At 47.1% G+C, this 14,621-nt stretch overlaps 1 protein-coding gene across 3 annotated transcripts in view; it reads right to left on the bottom strand.

Moving 5' to 3' along the window:
- The window catches only part of ppp3ccb (protein phosphatase 3, catalytic subunit, gamma isozyme, b), a 30,254-nt gene that overhangs the window by 12,137 nt on the left and 3,496 nt on the right, over window positions 1-14,621 (bottom strand). For all 3 annotated transcript variants that reach the window (XM_076284589.1, XM_076284591.1, XM_076284590.1), the window contains exons 2-4: window positions 8,034-8,231; window positions 6,195-6,319; window positions 1,408-1,519 (exon numbers count right to left, since the gene is read on the bottom strand). In XM_076284589.1, coding sequence (XP_076140704.1) covers window positions 1,408-1,519; window positions 6,195-6,319; window positions 8,034-8,231 — 435 coding nt within the window. The remainder of the gene's footprint in view (window positions 1-1,407; window positions 1,520-6,194; window positions 6,320-8,033; window positions 8,232-14,621) is intronic.

The following is a 14,621-nucleotide window of genomic DNA, read 5'->3' as shown; positions in this document are numbered from 1 at the left end:
AGCCCAGACAATAAGGAAGAATGCAGTATGCACTGTAAGCCTATATTTCCACTCATATTCACCAATCGACCCTCAACATATCGGCTAACAAAATGATACGTATGTCATACATACACGACTAGCAGGCTAAACTCAAAATAATTAGTAGAACAGACTTACAATGCGTGACCAGACTAGTGGATGTCTAATTAATTAAACTCAGGAACACGCTGTCTATCTGGGCAGAAAGTGAAGAACTGGGGGGCTCTCTGGCAGTTTTAAACAATCATCAGTACTGTGGCTGGCTGTGACGCCAAACAGCCGACCGAAGCCTAGAGGAGAGGGACACACAGCGGCGCTACTACCGACTGCGCTCAGCTGGAACTCATCATCACCTCATCGCCAACAGGTCCGCCATTAGCTCTTTACGCCGGGGCACAACAAGCTCTCCGAAAGCCTTGTGCGATAAACACAGAGCAAAACACACACACAAAAACACACACATGTACAAAAACAAACAAAAACAAAAACAAAAACAAAACAAAAACAAACAAACAAACAAACATACACACAGTGTCAGTCAGGGTTAGGGAGGCATATTCTCTAACAGGGCCGGGCTGTTCTAAATAGCTTCCAAACACTTTCACATTCAGAGCCTGCGTGAGACAAGGGATGCCTGGTGATCTAATTGGTCGCTTGGCATCCAGGGGAAACAAACAGGTCTGTTGTAATTTACCCGACACGATTCTGCTGCTTTGGAACATGAGGGCAGAACTCCCTTCTACACCGCTGCCGGCTGGATGCAGAACGGGGCGTGTTGGCTTCTGTGAGAGTGGTCAGACGGCGTGGGCCGAGCATAGTTGAGCTGAGAGGGTCTGCTGGCATTCGCCCACTCAGCTGTTAGCGCACAAGGACACGGCCGCTGCCGCCGCCGCCTCCCCGCTCCCCGGCTTCTATAGAGCGAGCGAGAAATGTGCGCCGTTGCTATGGTTTCCCCTGGCCGGTAGCTAGGCAATGCTCATCGAGTTCCACCAGGCTCAATTTAGTTCAACCGGTCATCGACATGCCCGAGCTCTACCTGTGAAGCGGCAGCTTACTTCAGCCTTGAGTCATTCAGCAAACACTTTAAGCCAGCACCACTTACAATGCAGTGCCGGCATTCTATCAGCCATTTCCTCCCAGTGGGAACTGAGCCCTCTACAATGGCGCTATGAGCATTCAAACTCTGCTTTATCAATTGAACTGATCAAATAAAGGAAGTAGCAGTCATTACAACAAAGGTAATATGGTCTCATGGAAACGGTTGATATGTGGGTGGGAGAGGGTTTGGGTGGGTGTTTGGGTGTGTGTGTGTGTGTGTGTTTGTGTGTGACGATGCGGAGGTGGGTGTCGGTCCCCGTTTCCTGGGCTTCTGCCAGTAGGACTTACACTCCTGTTTGAAGGTGAAGTACTCTGTGAGATGCCGGCACTCGTGATTGCCTCTGAGGAGGAAGAGAGTGTTGGGGTGGTTGATCTTCAGGCACCACAGAAAGAGCACACACTGTAACCAAGGACAGAGAGACAAAGACAGAGAGAACATAAAATACAGTGTAGAAATGCAGCACAGATGCAGTGTGTAAAAGTAATCCACAGTATCACGTTTACAGGAATCTAAATCAAATAAATTACAGCATACGCATTCATATTCAGCATCACTTGTCACTGAGCTACACTGAGTGTCTCTAAATGAGGGCAATGGTGGGGGTGGTCAGTGCTTGAGGGACTGAGGTCTGAATCATACAGACATGTTCTGTTTTGTGGATGAACATTGTTAAATGGATACATTTGGAGTAGAAACATGCGATATAGGCAGGGGGTCAAATTTAACATGGTAAAAATGTCACACTGATGTTAAACTACTGAGCACTAAACTCAGTCACTGATCATGAGGGCATAAGAAGTGACAATATCCAAATATTAAATTTCATTAATTAACGAAATAAAGTGTCTGTCTGTCTGTCTGTCTGTCTCTGTGGTTCCTCACACTCCTTTAGTGAGGCTGCTGAAAGAGGAGTGCCCCTCCGTTCCCTCCTCTTTGCTATTTCGAGACGCTCCTAAGCCCTGACAACCCCAAGACTGGCTAACGGGATGACTCTAAATGTCAGTTAAAATAAACCGATACAGATAACACTCGCACGTGAAGCTGGGATTCAGCCTGGCTATTTTATCAGCATACACAATAGTATAAGCACTGCCTTTAAAACACACACACACACACAACACACACACACACACACACACCGCATAGAGAAAGAAAATGAGCGAGCAGGATCTATAACTGCAACCTGATATCAACTTTTGTTGGCCAATCATGAGATTGGCGGCTGCCTTCAAGGGAGGGACGGGTTAAAAATTAGGAGTGGCCAAGAGACCAGCAGAGCGCGGAGTGGGTCATTTGTTAGCACAGCGGCACCACACACACACACGTGACCTGTAGACCAATCAGTCAGTTGATCTCCACTGCGGTGGCTCAGGTCTGGCAGCAGCAGCAAGCACTGACTCGCTCAGCCTACTGCCCACGCTTTCGGCCCTTCTTATCACCAGAGGACACGTGCAAGCAGGGCGGAAGCCTTCACCATTTCCTGTGTGTTGGTGAGTGTGAGACTATGTCTTGGTCAAGTCAAACAGCTTCAAGTGCTGGTTAATATGATCACTGAGTAGCCAAAGTGAAAGTAAGCACTACTTGACGTAACATTATTTAATGTCACCAAATTAGTCACCACTGGTCCACAAAGGATGTCTGTGGATGACCAAGTGCAGGACGTAACAACTAGGCTACAGCACTGGGACACACACACACCTTTGACACCATTGGCATTCTGCTATGAAGGTCACGAATGCCGAAGTATTTGATGGCAGCAACCGGAGCAGCTATCCCTTCCAATCCATGGGTTGTGTCTAATGACCTGGTTCATGACCTGGTCATGAACAACATCCAACTGTAATTGCAACTTTCGGCTCAAACTGAGCAACATGTTTCCGTTACGTTTCCTTATCTATGTGAATTCAGTTTATGGCGAAAGTCAGAAGGCTACACTAGAAACCAGGTCTAATCACATCCGCTTATTGAGTGATAACACTGATGCTGACAGTGATTCAGCGATCGTCAACTAAAATACTGTTGAACTGCGGTTTAAATTTCATTTTATCATCTGGATGTTATTGTTTTGTACAAAAACATGCAAAGATAAAAAATTGTTTAACCGTCAACACTGATGAGTATCCACCTTAATCAGTGGTCCAAACATATACCAAATGTTTTAAATATAGCCTATACACCTACATATGCCAATTTATCATTATTTTTACCGTGTATGTATCATAATGAATTGGTTGAGTTTCAGAGAGCGACGACACCAAATGGGTGACATCGGAGCTTTAAGTAGCTGTGTACATTTACCAAAGATGGAGTTGGGGATAATTCATCTCTACAAACCTGCATGAAAAATAGTAAAGATGGGCTCGACTTGAAAAGGTCAGCAAATACCTTTTTTGACCAAAGTCTCTTGTTAAAACATGAGGACCAGGAGAGGGGGATTGAGGGGGGCTGAACTGAGCAGGGCACCAGAGTCCTGTCTCTGTTGTCCCTGGGGCAGTACTGAGTAGCCAGTGGGTAAGGCTGGTTCCAGAGAGGGGAGGGTCTGGTGAGTTTTGACTGAAGCTTTCTGCACATAGGGGGGTGTGCCTGTGATGTACTGGAACGCACCCAGGCACGAGGCCTTTGTTGTGGTCAGTCCTCACTCTCAGTCGCTCTTAGAAAGCTCCACGTGACCGCTACGTCCCACTGAGTGGCCGTCTGTGTCTACACCCCCCCCCCCCACCCCCGACCCGCACGTTGGGCCACCTCTTTGAACTGTGACATTTCAGCCTGGGTGCCCTGAACTTTGCCTGCAGGTGGTGTTGACCACGGCGCAGTGAGAAGAGAGGCAGCAAATGCCCTTTTCAGCCACGCAAACAGACACCCTCATTCAGTCCAAAGCGTTCCAACAACACCCATGAAGCCAAACTAAACAGGAAGAGCCCAAGTCGACAGCAGAGTACTGCCTGTGTCTGTGCATGTGCACCTCCTGAATGCACTAACACTTACAGGACATTAAAGACATCCCTCACCGAGAAAGACCGCTCTGGGAATAAGTCATCGGTCACTTTTATAAGGACACGGCAGGAAGGGAAGTTGCATCTCCTCGGCCTGGAGATGTCCCATTAGTCAGGCCACGCCTCGTTCATTTCGCAGAATGCCTCTAACTGCTCCGTGACGGAGGATCCTTTCCAGGGAGACGGCAGCCATAAACAGACACACAGGATTTACAAGCCGCGCAGTCAGAAAATAAATAAAACCTGGGACACATGGCGGTGTTTGTGAATGGCGGCGTTGGAAAACGAGGCTTCTCTTAGAAGGCCAGAGCACTTTGGTGCTCTGCTTGACTAGGGCAATGCTCCTTGGTCGCCCGGCAACTAAGTGTGCTTTACAAGAGATTACTGTATTAGAGGGCGACTGGTGAGAAAATCCAAGAAATTGTGACGGCGAGCAAAGACGCTTCTCTGTTTCGATGATTCGCATAGCGGAATGATCAGGCATACCGCCCTTTGGCACTTCTTCAAATAATGAAACTATTCACTTCAGAATAATGGGTTTACTCTGCGATGCACGACACAGCCATTACCCCTGAAGCGATAACAAAAAAAAAAAAAAGAAAACACACCCACACGCCTTTATGCACCCTTCTCGAGCCTGGCAAGGCCTTATCAACAACCAAAAATGAATCTCGACATAGGGGTGACAAGAAACTTCATACTATGCAAGAACACAACACACAGAGATCCCCCCCACCCCCCTTCTAAAGCCTACACCTGGAGGGCATTCCTGAGATAACGCCACAGTAGAGGCTTTTGAGAGAAACTGCAGGGGAGGACCTGAGCGAACAAAATCAACCTGGGGAGTGTATCCAAGGTTAGGTCAAGGTGTGTGGGCAAGAAAAGAAAAGAAAAAGCCCTTGCAGCAGTACAGAATGGCAGCGAATAATGTAGGACGGGGCATTTTCTGCAGATATCCAAAACAGCCAATTGTTCACAGGGTGGCAACCACGTCGGCCAAGTCAGGGTGAGCTCAAGTTTCAGGAGACGGAAGAGAGGACCTGAGCAGCAAACTCAAAATCTCACCATTCCAGAATTTCTCTCACACCCTTTTTTCGTTGCAAAAACAAGTTAACTCCACTCAGCAGGGCAAGTGTCACATACCAGTAAAATACCAGCCTATAGTGTGTATGAGGAACTACCTCCAGCTAATGAGTTTCCTCTTCACACCAGACAGGAACTGCTCTATAAAATGAGATACATGCAAGTCTCTTCATGAGTACATTTGATAGAGCAGCCATAGGCTATTGAAAAATGTACAAAGTACTGAAATGAAAATGTCACCATGTACAGACTTGCGCGTTCAACAAACCTTGTAAGCCAAATAACCTTATAAGTCACCAACCAGAAAAAGGTGATGACGGCAACGTTGACGCCTGCTTCAAAGTGAAAGCAGAACAATTGCGTGACGAGCTGTCAGTTAGCCCAGTTATGAGACAGGTATTAGGCAGTCATTTCTCCCCAGAGAGAGAGAGAGAGAGAGAGAGAGAGAGAGAGAGAGAGAGAGAGAGAGAGAGAGAGAGAGAGAGAGAGAGAGAGAGAGAGAGAGAGAGAGAGAGAGTGAGAGTGTGTGTGAGAGAGAGCAACGTCCGCGGTTTCCTGCCCCAACTCACGACCCCACCCCCACCCCACCATAACGTGTCGGAAATGGAGGTGACACAGCGATTAGTCAGACAACACGAGCGCAGCCGCCGGGTGCTCCACCTTGGCATCCTCTCCCTGCTCCTCCCGCTCTCTCTGGGCATGTGATCTAAAACTGAGGGAACCAGTCGATGGTTTGTCAAGCACACCCACCAACTTATCTAGTGGGGCCCTTTCTGCTAACTTTCTTTTTCCTCTTATCAAAAAGCTAATAACAGGAAATAAGCCACAGAGAGTAAGAGGAAACACAGCTGAACTAACTGCACTCAGCGAGCCGCTACAAGGAGTTTCTAATACAGTAGGCAGTGAAGACGCCTAATATGGGTGAAAGTGTTTGTGTGTGCGTGTCTGTGTGCACAGGCATCTTGTGGTTGGTCTGGTGTACTTTCTGTGACACTTACCTCGATACTGAAGTAGCCTCGGTCCACGTAGTCCCCCAGGAAGAGATAGCGTGTGTTGTTGGGGGAGCCCCCCACCTCAAACAGCTTCATCAAGTCAAAGAACTGGCCGTGAACGTCCCCACACACTGCGTGCACAAAAACAAACAAAGACGCGCGTTAGCAACGAGGGAGGTCATGAAAAAGCATCAGTGCTGGCCTGTCATCTGCGGTTTGCTGACGTGCACCATCAACACCATGGAGCGAACATCCACCGAATGAGACAATTATGGTTGTTGACAAGATGTCATAATCTGTTGATCAATGTTGACTGTCATCACTGGTGACTGAGACACTAGCTTTTGTCGGAGCAGTTCCATGAATAAATCCCCAGGGACAGGGTGCATTTACTAAAAAGATAAATTCCCAAAACTGGTGCTTTTATAATCAGCTTGAAGTATTAAAAAAAAAAACAATACCATCAAAAAAAAACTAACTAAATAAATAAAAAGGCGGGACAGTCAAACAGTAACACAATGTTGAGGGGAGCTTGCAGAAGGGTGAGAAGAGCTCTGAGGATGTGGACAAACCGTTGTGGGTTGTGTGTGGTAAGCAAACATTTCTAATTACACCTCCATCTATCTGAGTCACAGGCAAGGGGAGCAAAGGGGGCAAAACGGCAGCAACTAATTATGAACACAGGCTCCCAAGGGAGGAAACAAAAGCTGATGTTTGTCTCTCTGCAAAGTTGGTGGGGGTCGGGCCTGACGCAGGCTGGAGGACACGGAGCATGCGGATGGCGAGTAAAGCTCCCATGTCTTCATGGAGAGGCTACGCAGGTCCATGTCACCATCTGTAAGGGGAGCCGAGAGGCCGCCCCCTCGGCCCTGGCGGGGGCTTCCCTGGCGAGGGGGCGCCTGCTGTCAGGGAGAGGCCTTGGCCTTGACAGCCTGGGCAGCGTCTGCCCCATCGGACAGCGTGGGTTGGGGGTGAGCATTACTAATACTAACCCGCTAGGGAGCAGGGCAAACGGAGCCATTTTTACCCCCAGCACCTGTTAGTGTGTGCAGGGGTCTCAGAGAGCACAGCGGGGAGGGGGGTGGGGTTGGGAAGGACGGTTGGGGTTTCCTGTGGACTTCAGAGGACTTAAATCCCCCCTAGCACATGTGGGCAGCGCCAAGGACATCAGGGGTCCGTGGGGGGTAATACAATCGCCGTCCAATGCAAACCAACATGATCGTCTATTCCCCGGTCATTGAATGACCACAGTCTGCCTGCCTGTCCCATCAGCTCAGAGATGGTCTTCAGAGGGTAATATTATTAGTAGGCAATTAGAAACAAGCCCCTTGGCCATCCAAATGCTTTTTGCTTTGCTGCGTTTGCTGGTATTGTGTCTAATTGGGAGAAGAGTGTCACAGAGCTTGACAGCTCGAGTTTATGCAGCTGTCTGTGTGTAGTATACGACTGTGCAGACATTAAGATATGCAGTGGAGTGATAGAGGGGCATCATTAGCCCAAGGCCAGAATGTTAATGCATCATGCTGCATCAGCATGCAATTGGTGTAAATGACTGCAGCTTGATGTGATGGGAGAATGGGTGAAGGCATAGAGATAGCCACTGAGTGACTATCATTAGGAAGAGAATATTATTGGCTAACCATTTTGTGGCCAGAAAGCATGAACGTAATGTGATATGCACTTATATGCAGCAGAACGTCAGCTATGGGCTGACTACGTATGCTTGAGGTAGACAAATATACCAATGGGCTGTTCTGGGGGTCTCTGAAGAAAACATGTCTGACCATTGTCTGAGTGTGACAGCTGTCTGTGTCTGTGTCTGTCTGGGGGTTGGTGCTGGTGTACCTGTGATGGGTGCCTCCACCTCCAGCATGCACTTCTCCTGCCGCAGGATGGCGGCGCCGTCGTTGATGATGCGCAGTGCGGCCTCCTCCTCCAGACGGCCCTCCTTCACCAGGTGGCTCTTCAGCAGCTCCACCTTGGGCTTGCCATCCTCGTACAGCTCCTTCATGGACAGGCGCGTAGTAGGAGGGTACGGCACCGCTGCACACAGAGGAGACAACCAGACAGAGAGGGATGTTGAGTGCACAAAGATTTCACTCATTTATATCTCGGCGAGCAGGGAGATCCACTAGCCAGGGGGCACGTTTCCCAAAACCATATAGTTGCTAACTAAGTTAGCAACTTTGTTGGTTGCAATGCAATTTCCCATTGCCAACCAACTAAGTTGCTAACAGGTTAGCAACTATGGTTTTGGGTAACGCACCCCAGTTTAAATGTTTCTTTTGCATCTGCTAAAGTGGGTGTAACAGGTTGAGGGAAAGGCCAACACAGTGAATGTTTGAATTTGACTCAAAGGGGAAGAGGAGTCTCGGCAAGACATCTCTACCTTGGTCTTTTTTCCTATTTGCTTTGTTTTGTGTTTGGGTGGCACTGGCCTAATGCATGAAGCACAGGATGCCAACACAGAAAACCAGTGGGGAAAGCGTAGTGTCAGGGCACAACATACCCTGATTTGAGTACAGGTTCAGACAGTGTGTGTGTGTGTGTGTGTGTGTGTGTGTGTGTGTGTAAAATGTTTGCACAGGATCAGCAGTCTCTCCTTTTCCTCTGTGAGGTTTGTGGTCATGATGGCACATTTTAATTCTGACACTTCTTATCCAAGGGTTTCAGCTAAATGAGGGCACTGCTGAAAGCAATGAGCCCAATCTACGATAGTCTTTTTTTTTAAAGACAGGCAAGAGTGTAATACACTGCCACAATATGATGATCTACCAGTACACTGCTAGTGCCCTGGTTTACCATGAGCCATATTCGGCTTGCAAATGTCACCATGGGACTATCTTCGACACCAGAGCTCCCTTGCAGTGTGCGATGCTGCACCTCGTTGCCTGCATCCCTGAAGTGTCTTCCAGACGTCCATGGCAACTCAACCAGGCAAATGGATGCGGGATGGCCAGACCAGCTGCTGAAGGCAGGGCCTGGGGGGAGATATGATGTCCGTTATGGACACACATATGGCCACCGCAGCATCCGCAACCCCCACCCCCATCAGCAACATGGGCATCCACAAAGGAGGGGCAGTGGTGGTGATGGGTGGAGGGCAGAGCTGCTGTTGCTGGGCCTTATGGAAGGGAGGTCGGTGTATAAATAAACCGCAGCAATATCCTGAGGTCTAGCTGGGCCGACCAGGGAAGAGGTTGTAAGCTTTGCGCAAGCACTAAGAACCAGGGATTAGGCAAAGCCTCTATTAGCCTGGGAAAGCAGGTTCAGACATTGTTTGTTTAATGCAGCGCAGCAGAGCAGATTGGTGCCTTGTGGCTAATGTGCCTTGTGCATACATGAAAGAGCTATACATAAAGAGGTCCATGCATTAGTGTACATCCCTATGCCGCACACTGACGCGTGAGCCAGCGTGCATACAAGCAGACAGACGCAGACATAGATAGACAGAAAGACACACACGTCGTCATGCACTCTGGGATGTGGAGTTTATTCTGAGCAGCAGGAATATATAGGTAAGGCATTCCACCGCGGCGTGCCACTGGCAGGCCAGGCTGCGCGGGACTCCAGCTGACAGCGATGCAGGGGAATTACCCCCGCCAGGGTCGCAGGCCCCTGCTGGCTTGCAACACCGGGGGCTGGGCAGGAATGCGGCCCTGGACCTCTGCCACTGCACTCAATGCCGGGCAGCCAGTTGAGGCGCTGGGAGGAGGAGTTCAGACCCAACCTGCTCTCAGGAGGCGCATTTTCAAAACCAGTGAATGATTGACTTATCCACTGAACCAAGATGACAGCATGCCAGAGAGAGAGAGAGAGAGAGGTGTGTTGTTGGAGAGTGCCTATCTTTATCTATCTCTCTCACTCATCTACTGGTGGTACAGTAGAGTAGCGGTGCTGTGTGAACTGAACAAGAGGAAGTGAAAATGGTGTGCTGTAGCCAGCCAGCCATAACGCCTGAGGGCTAAGGCACACCTGCTCATTTGCCTTAGCTCACTTAAAAAAAAAAAAAAAAACAGAAAAAAAAAAATCTAAATGACCATCTGCCTGAGGGTCTGCGCGCACACTGAATGGCGAATGGGAGCTACTCGGCTTTAAACAGGGCCGATTTGCATGTGCGCCGGGCTTGTTCACGGAAGAGGGCAGATTTTACTACCAAATGGGCAGTTGTCCAACTTGACAGCACCATTCAAAAACCAGCTCGTCTGACTGCCTCCCCCACACAATGCCGCTTCCTCGGACAGCTCAATCTCATTCCACTGCCCCAAGGATGACGGCTCGTTCTCAACCTGGCAGGCCTGTCAGCCAAGCCAAATTGAGACCCATGCCGAGCCCACACAATGCTGTGTACTCCCGCCAACCCACACAGCTGACCAAGTCCTCATTTTTACCTACGAGCGCACAGGTACACACAACACAGCTCCACATTTTGGCTAAGGGCACTGTAGCTGTTGAAAATACAAAACAAAGCCATCCAACTTTAAGACACATTTTGACCAATAAGAACTCCTGACTGGATATGCTTGAAATCCATATAAAACTGTTTTAATGCGAATAAACATTCAATTTGCTAGTGGGGTGGATTAACTCCTCATTCAAATAAGGTATACTGTAATTAAGGTTAATAGAAACACATAAATTTGCATCTGTTGCAATTTTATTAGGCGTTTCTGTTGAAGTCCCACAGCTGTTCACAACTCCTCCTTTTAGTGTCCATTTCTAATTTGCATTATAACCGAACGCGCGCCAATTCAAATTTTTGTTCAGCCAAATTTTCATGAGTGCACATAAAGGATGCCAATGAGTTGGCTGGAAACCCATAAGAGTTAGTGTGGTGGTGTGAGGTGAGCCGTACAGCAGGTGCTGTCGGACGAGGCCCGCGCCACCTGACAGGCGTCAGAAAGCAGCTGATGTGCCGAGCAGCGGACACTGCTGCAGCGCAGCCGCTATTGATCTCCCGACATCACACTCGACGTGTCTCGTTTGGCCCACGGTCCTCCACCAGTCAGACACTCCACTTTAATCAATCTTCTTTGCGGGCTGTCCCCCCTGAAGCAGGCTCCCTTCGACATGCCTCAAACAAAAGCAGGTCACACGAGATTCAGGCGACCGGGCTGGCCTCCTGAGAAGAGCTAAACTGGTTCAATTCTCCTCTCCATGACACGCCATTAACTCATTCTGGAAATGCTAAGAAGAGAATAGAGAATAGCTTAGCTCTGCGATTACTTTGGCCCCGACATAAACGAGAGCACCACACAGCAGTCACCGAAATGCAAAGAGCTACAGGTAAGCAATGCAAAACCATGACCGCTAAGTAGACTTTTGTTACAATGCATCCTTTTAGGCTGAAGATCAAGAAGATATGCTATGAATGGCTGAAAATGAAAATCATGCAGCTGCATTGCATTTTTAAATAATTAGGCTAATACTTTGACAGCATGCCAATACATACGTTTTTAGGTCTTTTTGAGTAACAAGTTTCTTTTGATTCAAAACACAGCAAAAGCCACAAGCTCTAGGCTCCACACCAGAGAAGCACAGTGATAGCCAATTAAAATAACCAACTTGTGGTGGATGTACAATTAAACACCAGAGTTAAGCATCACACTCTTATAGAGAAAATCCAGAGAAGACTGGATAAACACTGCCTGAACAATAACACTTTTTTAATGTCTGAAAAGAAATTTTGCACTCTAATATTTTGTTGGACCGCATTTAGCTTTGATTACTTGATTACAGCATGCATTTGCCATGGCATTGTTTCTATAAACTCATGCAATGTCTCAACTTTTATTTCAGTCCAGAGTTGTATTCATTTTTCACCAAGATCTTGTGTTGAGGATGGGAGTCAAACCACTGGATAAAGTCTTCTCCAGCACATCCCAAAGATTCTCAGTGGGGTTAAGCTTGGGACTCTGCGGTGGCCATGTGTAAAAAAGATGTCTCGTGCTCCGTGAATCATACAGCCCTATGAATCCAGGTACTGTTGCCTGTGAAATATGACCATGTCATCAGGAAAGAAAAAAAATCCACTGATTGGAAAAGCTTGGTCATTCAGTATATAGATAGATAGATAGATAGATATACTTTATTGATTCCTAGGGGAAATTCAAGAATATGCAGGTAGTCAGCAGATATGGAGTTGTCAGGTCAATGTTCAGCAACATTATCTGACAATAAAATGATGACACTGCCCCCACACAGGCTTGCACAATAGGGACTATGCATGATGGGCTATGCACTTCCCTTTTTACCCTGACATCCCCATCACTCTGGAAAAGGGTGAATCTGGACTCAAACAACATGACCTTTCTCCATTGCTCCAGAGTCCAATCTTTATGCTCCCTAGCAAACTTTACGATTAGCCTCTCCAACAAATATCAACATCGCCCCATAGCTGTGAGTTCTACTATCAATTTTCTATGATCTGACGTCGAAGGTTTCACTGTCTTTCAAGATTGTTTTCCGACCACATTCTTCGGCACCATCCTTCCAGACCATACATGTATTTAAATAATGCATTGGACAATTCTTGATCCAGTTTTAGTCATTTCAGCGATATCCTATGACCATGTCTTCGGACATGGGTGTTTAAGAAATGAGAGGGTATTCACTGCATAAGATTAAATAACATGTTGCCAGATCAACCATATTAGTCACTGTCGTAATTAACCAATGAAAGGCTCTTGCTTATTTGCTCATTTAAATCCAAGTGGTGACTTTTTTGGCAGGCCAGTGTATAATCAAGTAGCCTAGTTACAGGAGGTTAATCCATTTTTTTCAGTAAAGGAATCACAACAAACAATGATTTAACAGAATTTTGGAATCGGAGGTCCTTTGGTCAAACAGTTTTCACAGGGATAATACTACAGCCTTTTCTATCCACTCTCCTGACCATCACCAACTCAGTCAAATGTCCATCACCAACTCAGTCAAATGTCCATCACCAACTCAGTCAAATGTCCATCAGACCTTATCTAACACAACATGCCACACAACGTCTTGTGCAGGCCATGGCTCGTTCCACACTGAACCATTACAATGCATTGTTAGCGGACTTACCTGCTTGTATAGTGAGACCATTACAGAGGATTCAAAATGCAGCAGCCAAAGACATGTAACTCCACTGATTCCTATAGCATCCAGAACAAATTTCAAATCCCTAAATTTGGCCTATAGGACACTGGATATGCACCTTGCTACTTTAATTCCATGATCCTGCTCTACGTCCTCTCTCGACCACTGCGGTCCTCGGATGAGCATCTGTTATGTCGACCATCCATTAAGACTACGAGGTCACGGTCAAGACACTTTCCCTCTGTGATAACTTGTTGGTGGAATGCATTGGAATGTTCTACGTTCTTTTGATTGTTTTGAAACTTTCAAGAAATGTTTGAAGACTGACCTTGCACTTAACTTATTCTCTTACAGAGTTATGGCTTGTATGTTTATGCTTTTTGTTAAGAAAATATTCAATGATTTTATTTATTTATATTGTTATTATTACTGTTATTATGCTTATGTAGACTTCTATTATAAACTATTATTTTTAACTAATAATGTAGCGTTGACATACTGTATGTTCCCTCCGAAGAAAAGCATCTGCCAAATACCATAAACATAAAACATAATTCACACTGCTGGTTCAACAACAATCAACAATCAAATTCTGCAGCAGTTGCTTAACTTCATCTGGGAGCACAACAGATGTTGACAGAATTAGCTCACTGTGCAACCACAGATGTGGCAAAGAGAAAAGCCCTAAAGAGGATCTACTCTCCTGGCAATTGCAGTTAGCATTCGCAATAGCCAAAATCTCTTAACAATCAGGGGGAGCACATTCCACTACTATTAACTTAATACTTACCACTTATTTAACCCATCTGAGTACAGACATCGCCTCAACAATCAATCCTATTGATTACCCAGTCTTATGAAGAGTCGGAGGTGGCTCTATGTGATGAAGGCTGATCTCGTCCTTGCTGGGCTCCATGACTAAAACTCAATCAGTGAAAGCCTCTGAAAAATCTGGAGCTGAGACAGGACCATCTTGGACTGACGTCAGCTCCAGACGGTCCTGAGGGCTGTCAGGCTGGTGTGTGTGTGTGTGTGTGTGTGTGTGTGACAATTCTGTGGCAGACCAGAGGTCACACTATTTGGGACGGTGGGACCCTGGGCTCCCTGGTCAGGGCCGCGGCAAGCTTTAATCATGCATGAGGGCCAAGTAATTACACTGGCAGGGTGGTGCTGGACCAGCGTCTCCTGTTACCATCTGTAAATAAGCCAGAAGGTCAGAAAACACCAGAATTTACACTGGGACCTGACGTGGCACATTGTTGTCACTGCAGCATTTAGACATGCATGATGCCCTATCCACCAATAGGGTTTTCTACACGTATGAAGGGGGAAAGCGAGGAACAGAAGGCTTTGTCA

The sequence above is a fragment of the Alosa pseudoharengus genome, unplaced genomic scaffold (assembly GCF_046254945.1).
Source record: "Alosa pseudoharengus isolate Yale_2024_CS ecotype anadromous, Long Island Sound unplaced genomic scaffold, YU_APseudo_1.1 YU_APseudo_1.1_scf_14, whole genome shotgun sequence".
NCBI classification, from domain to species: Eukaryota; Metazoa; Chordata; class Actinopteri; order Clupeiformes; family Clupeidae; genus Alosa; species Alosa pseudoharengus.
Note: the sequence above shows the minus strand (reverse complement) of the source record. Positions and strands in the feature narration are given on the sequence as shown.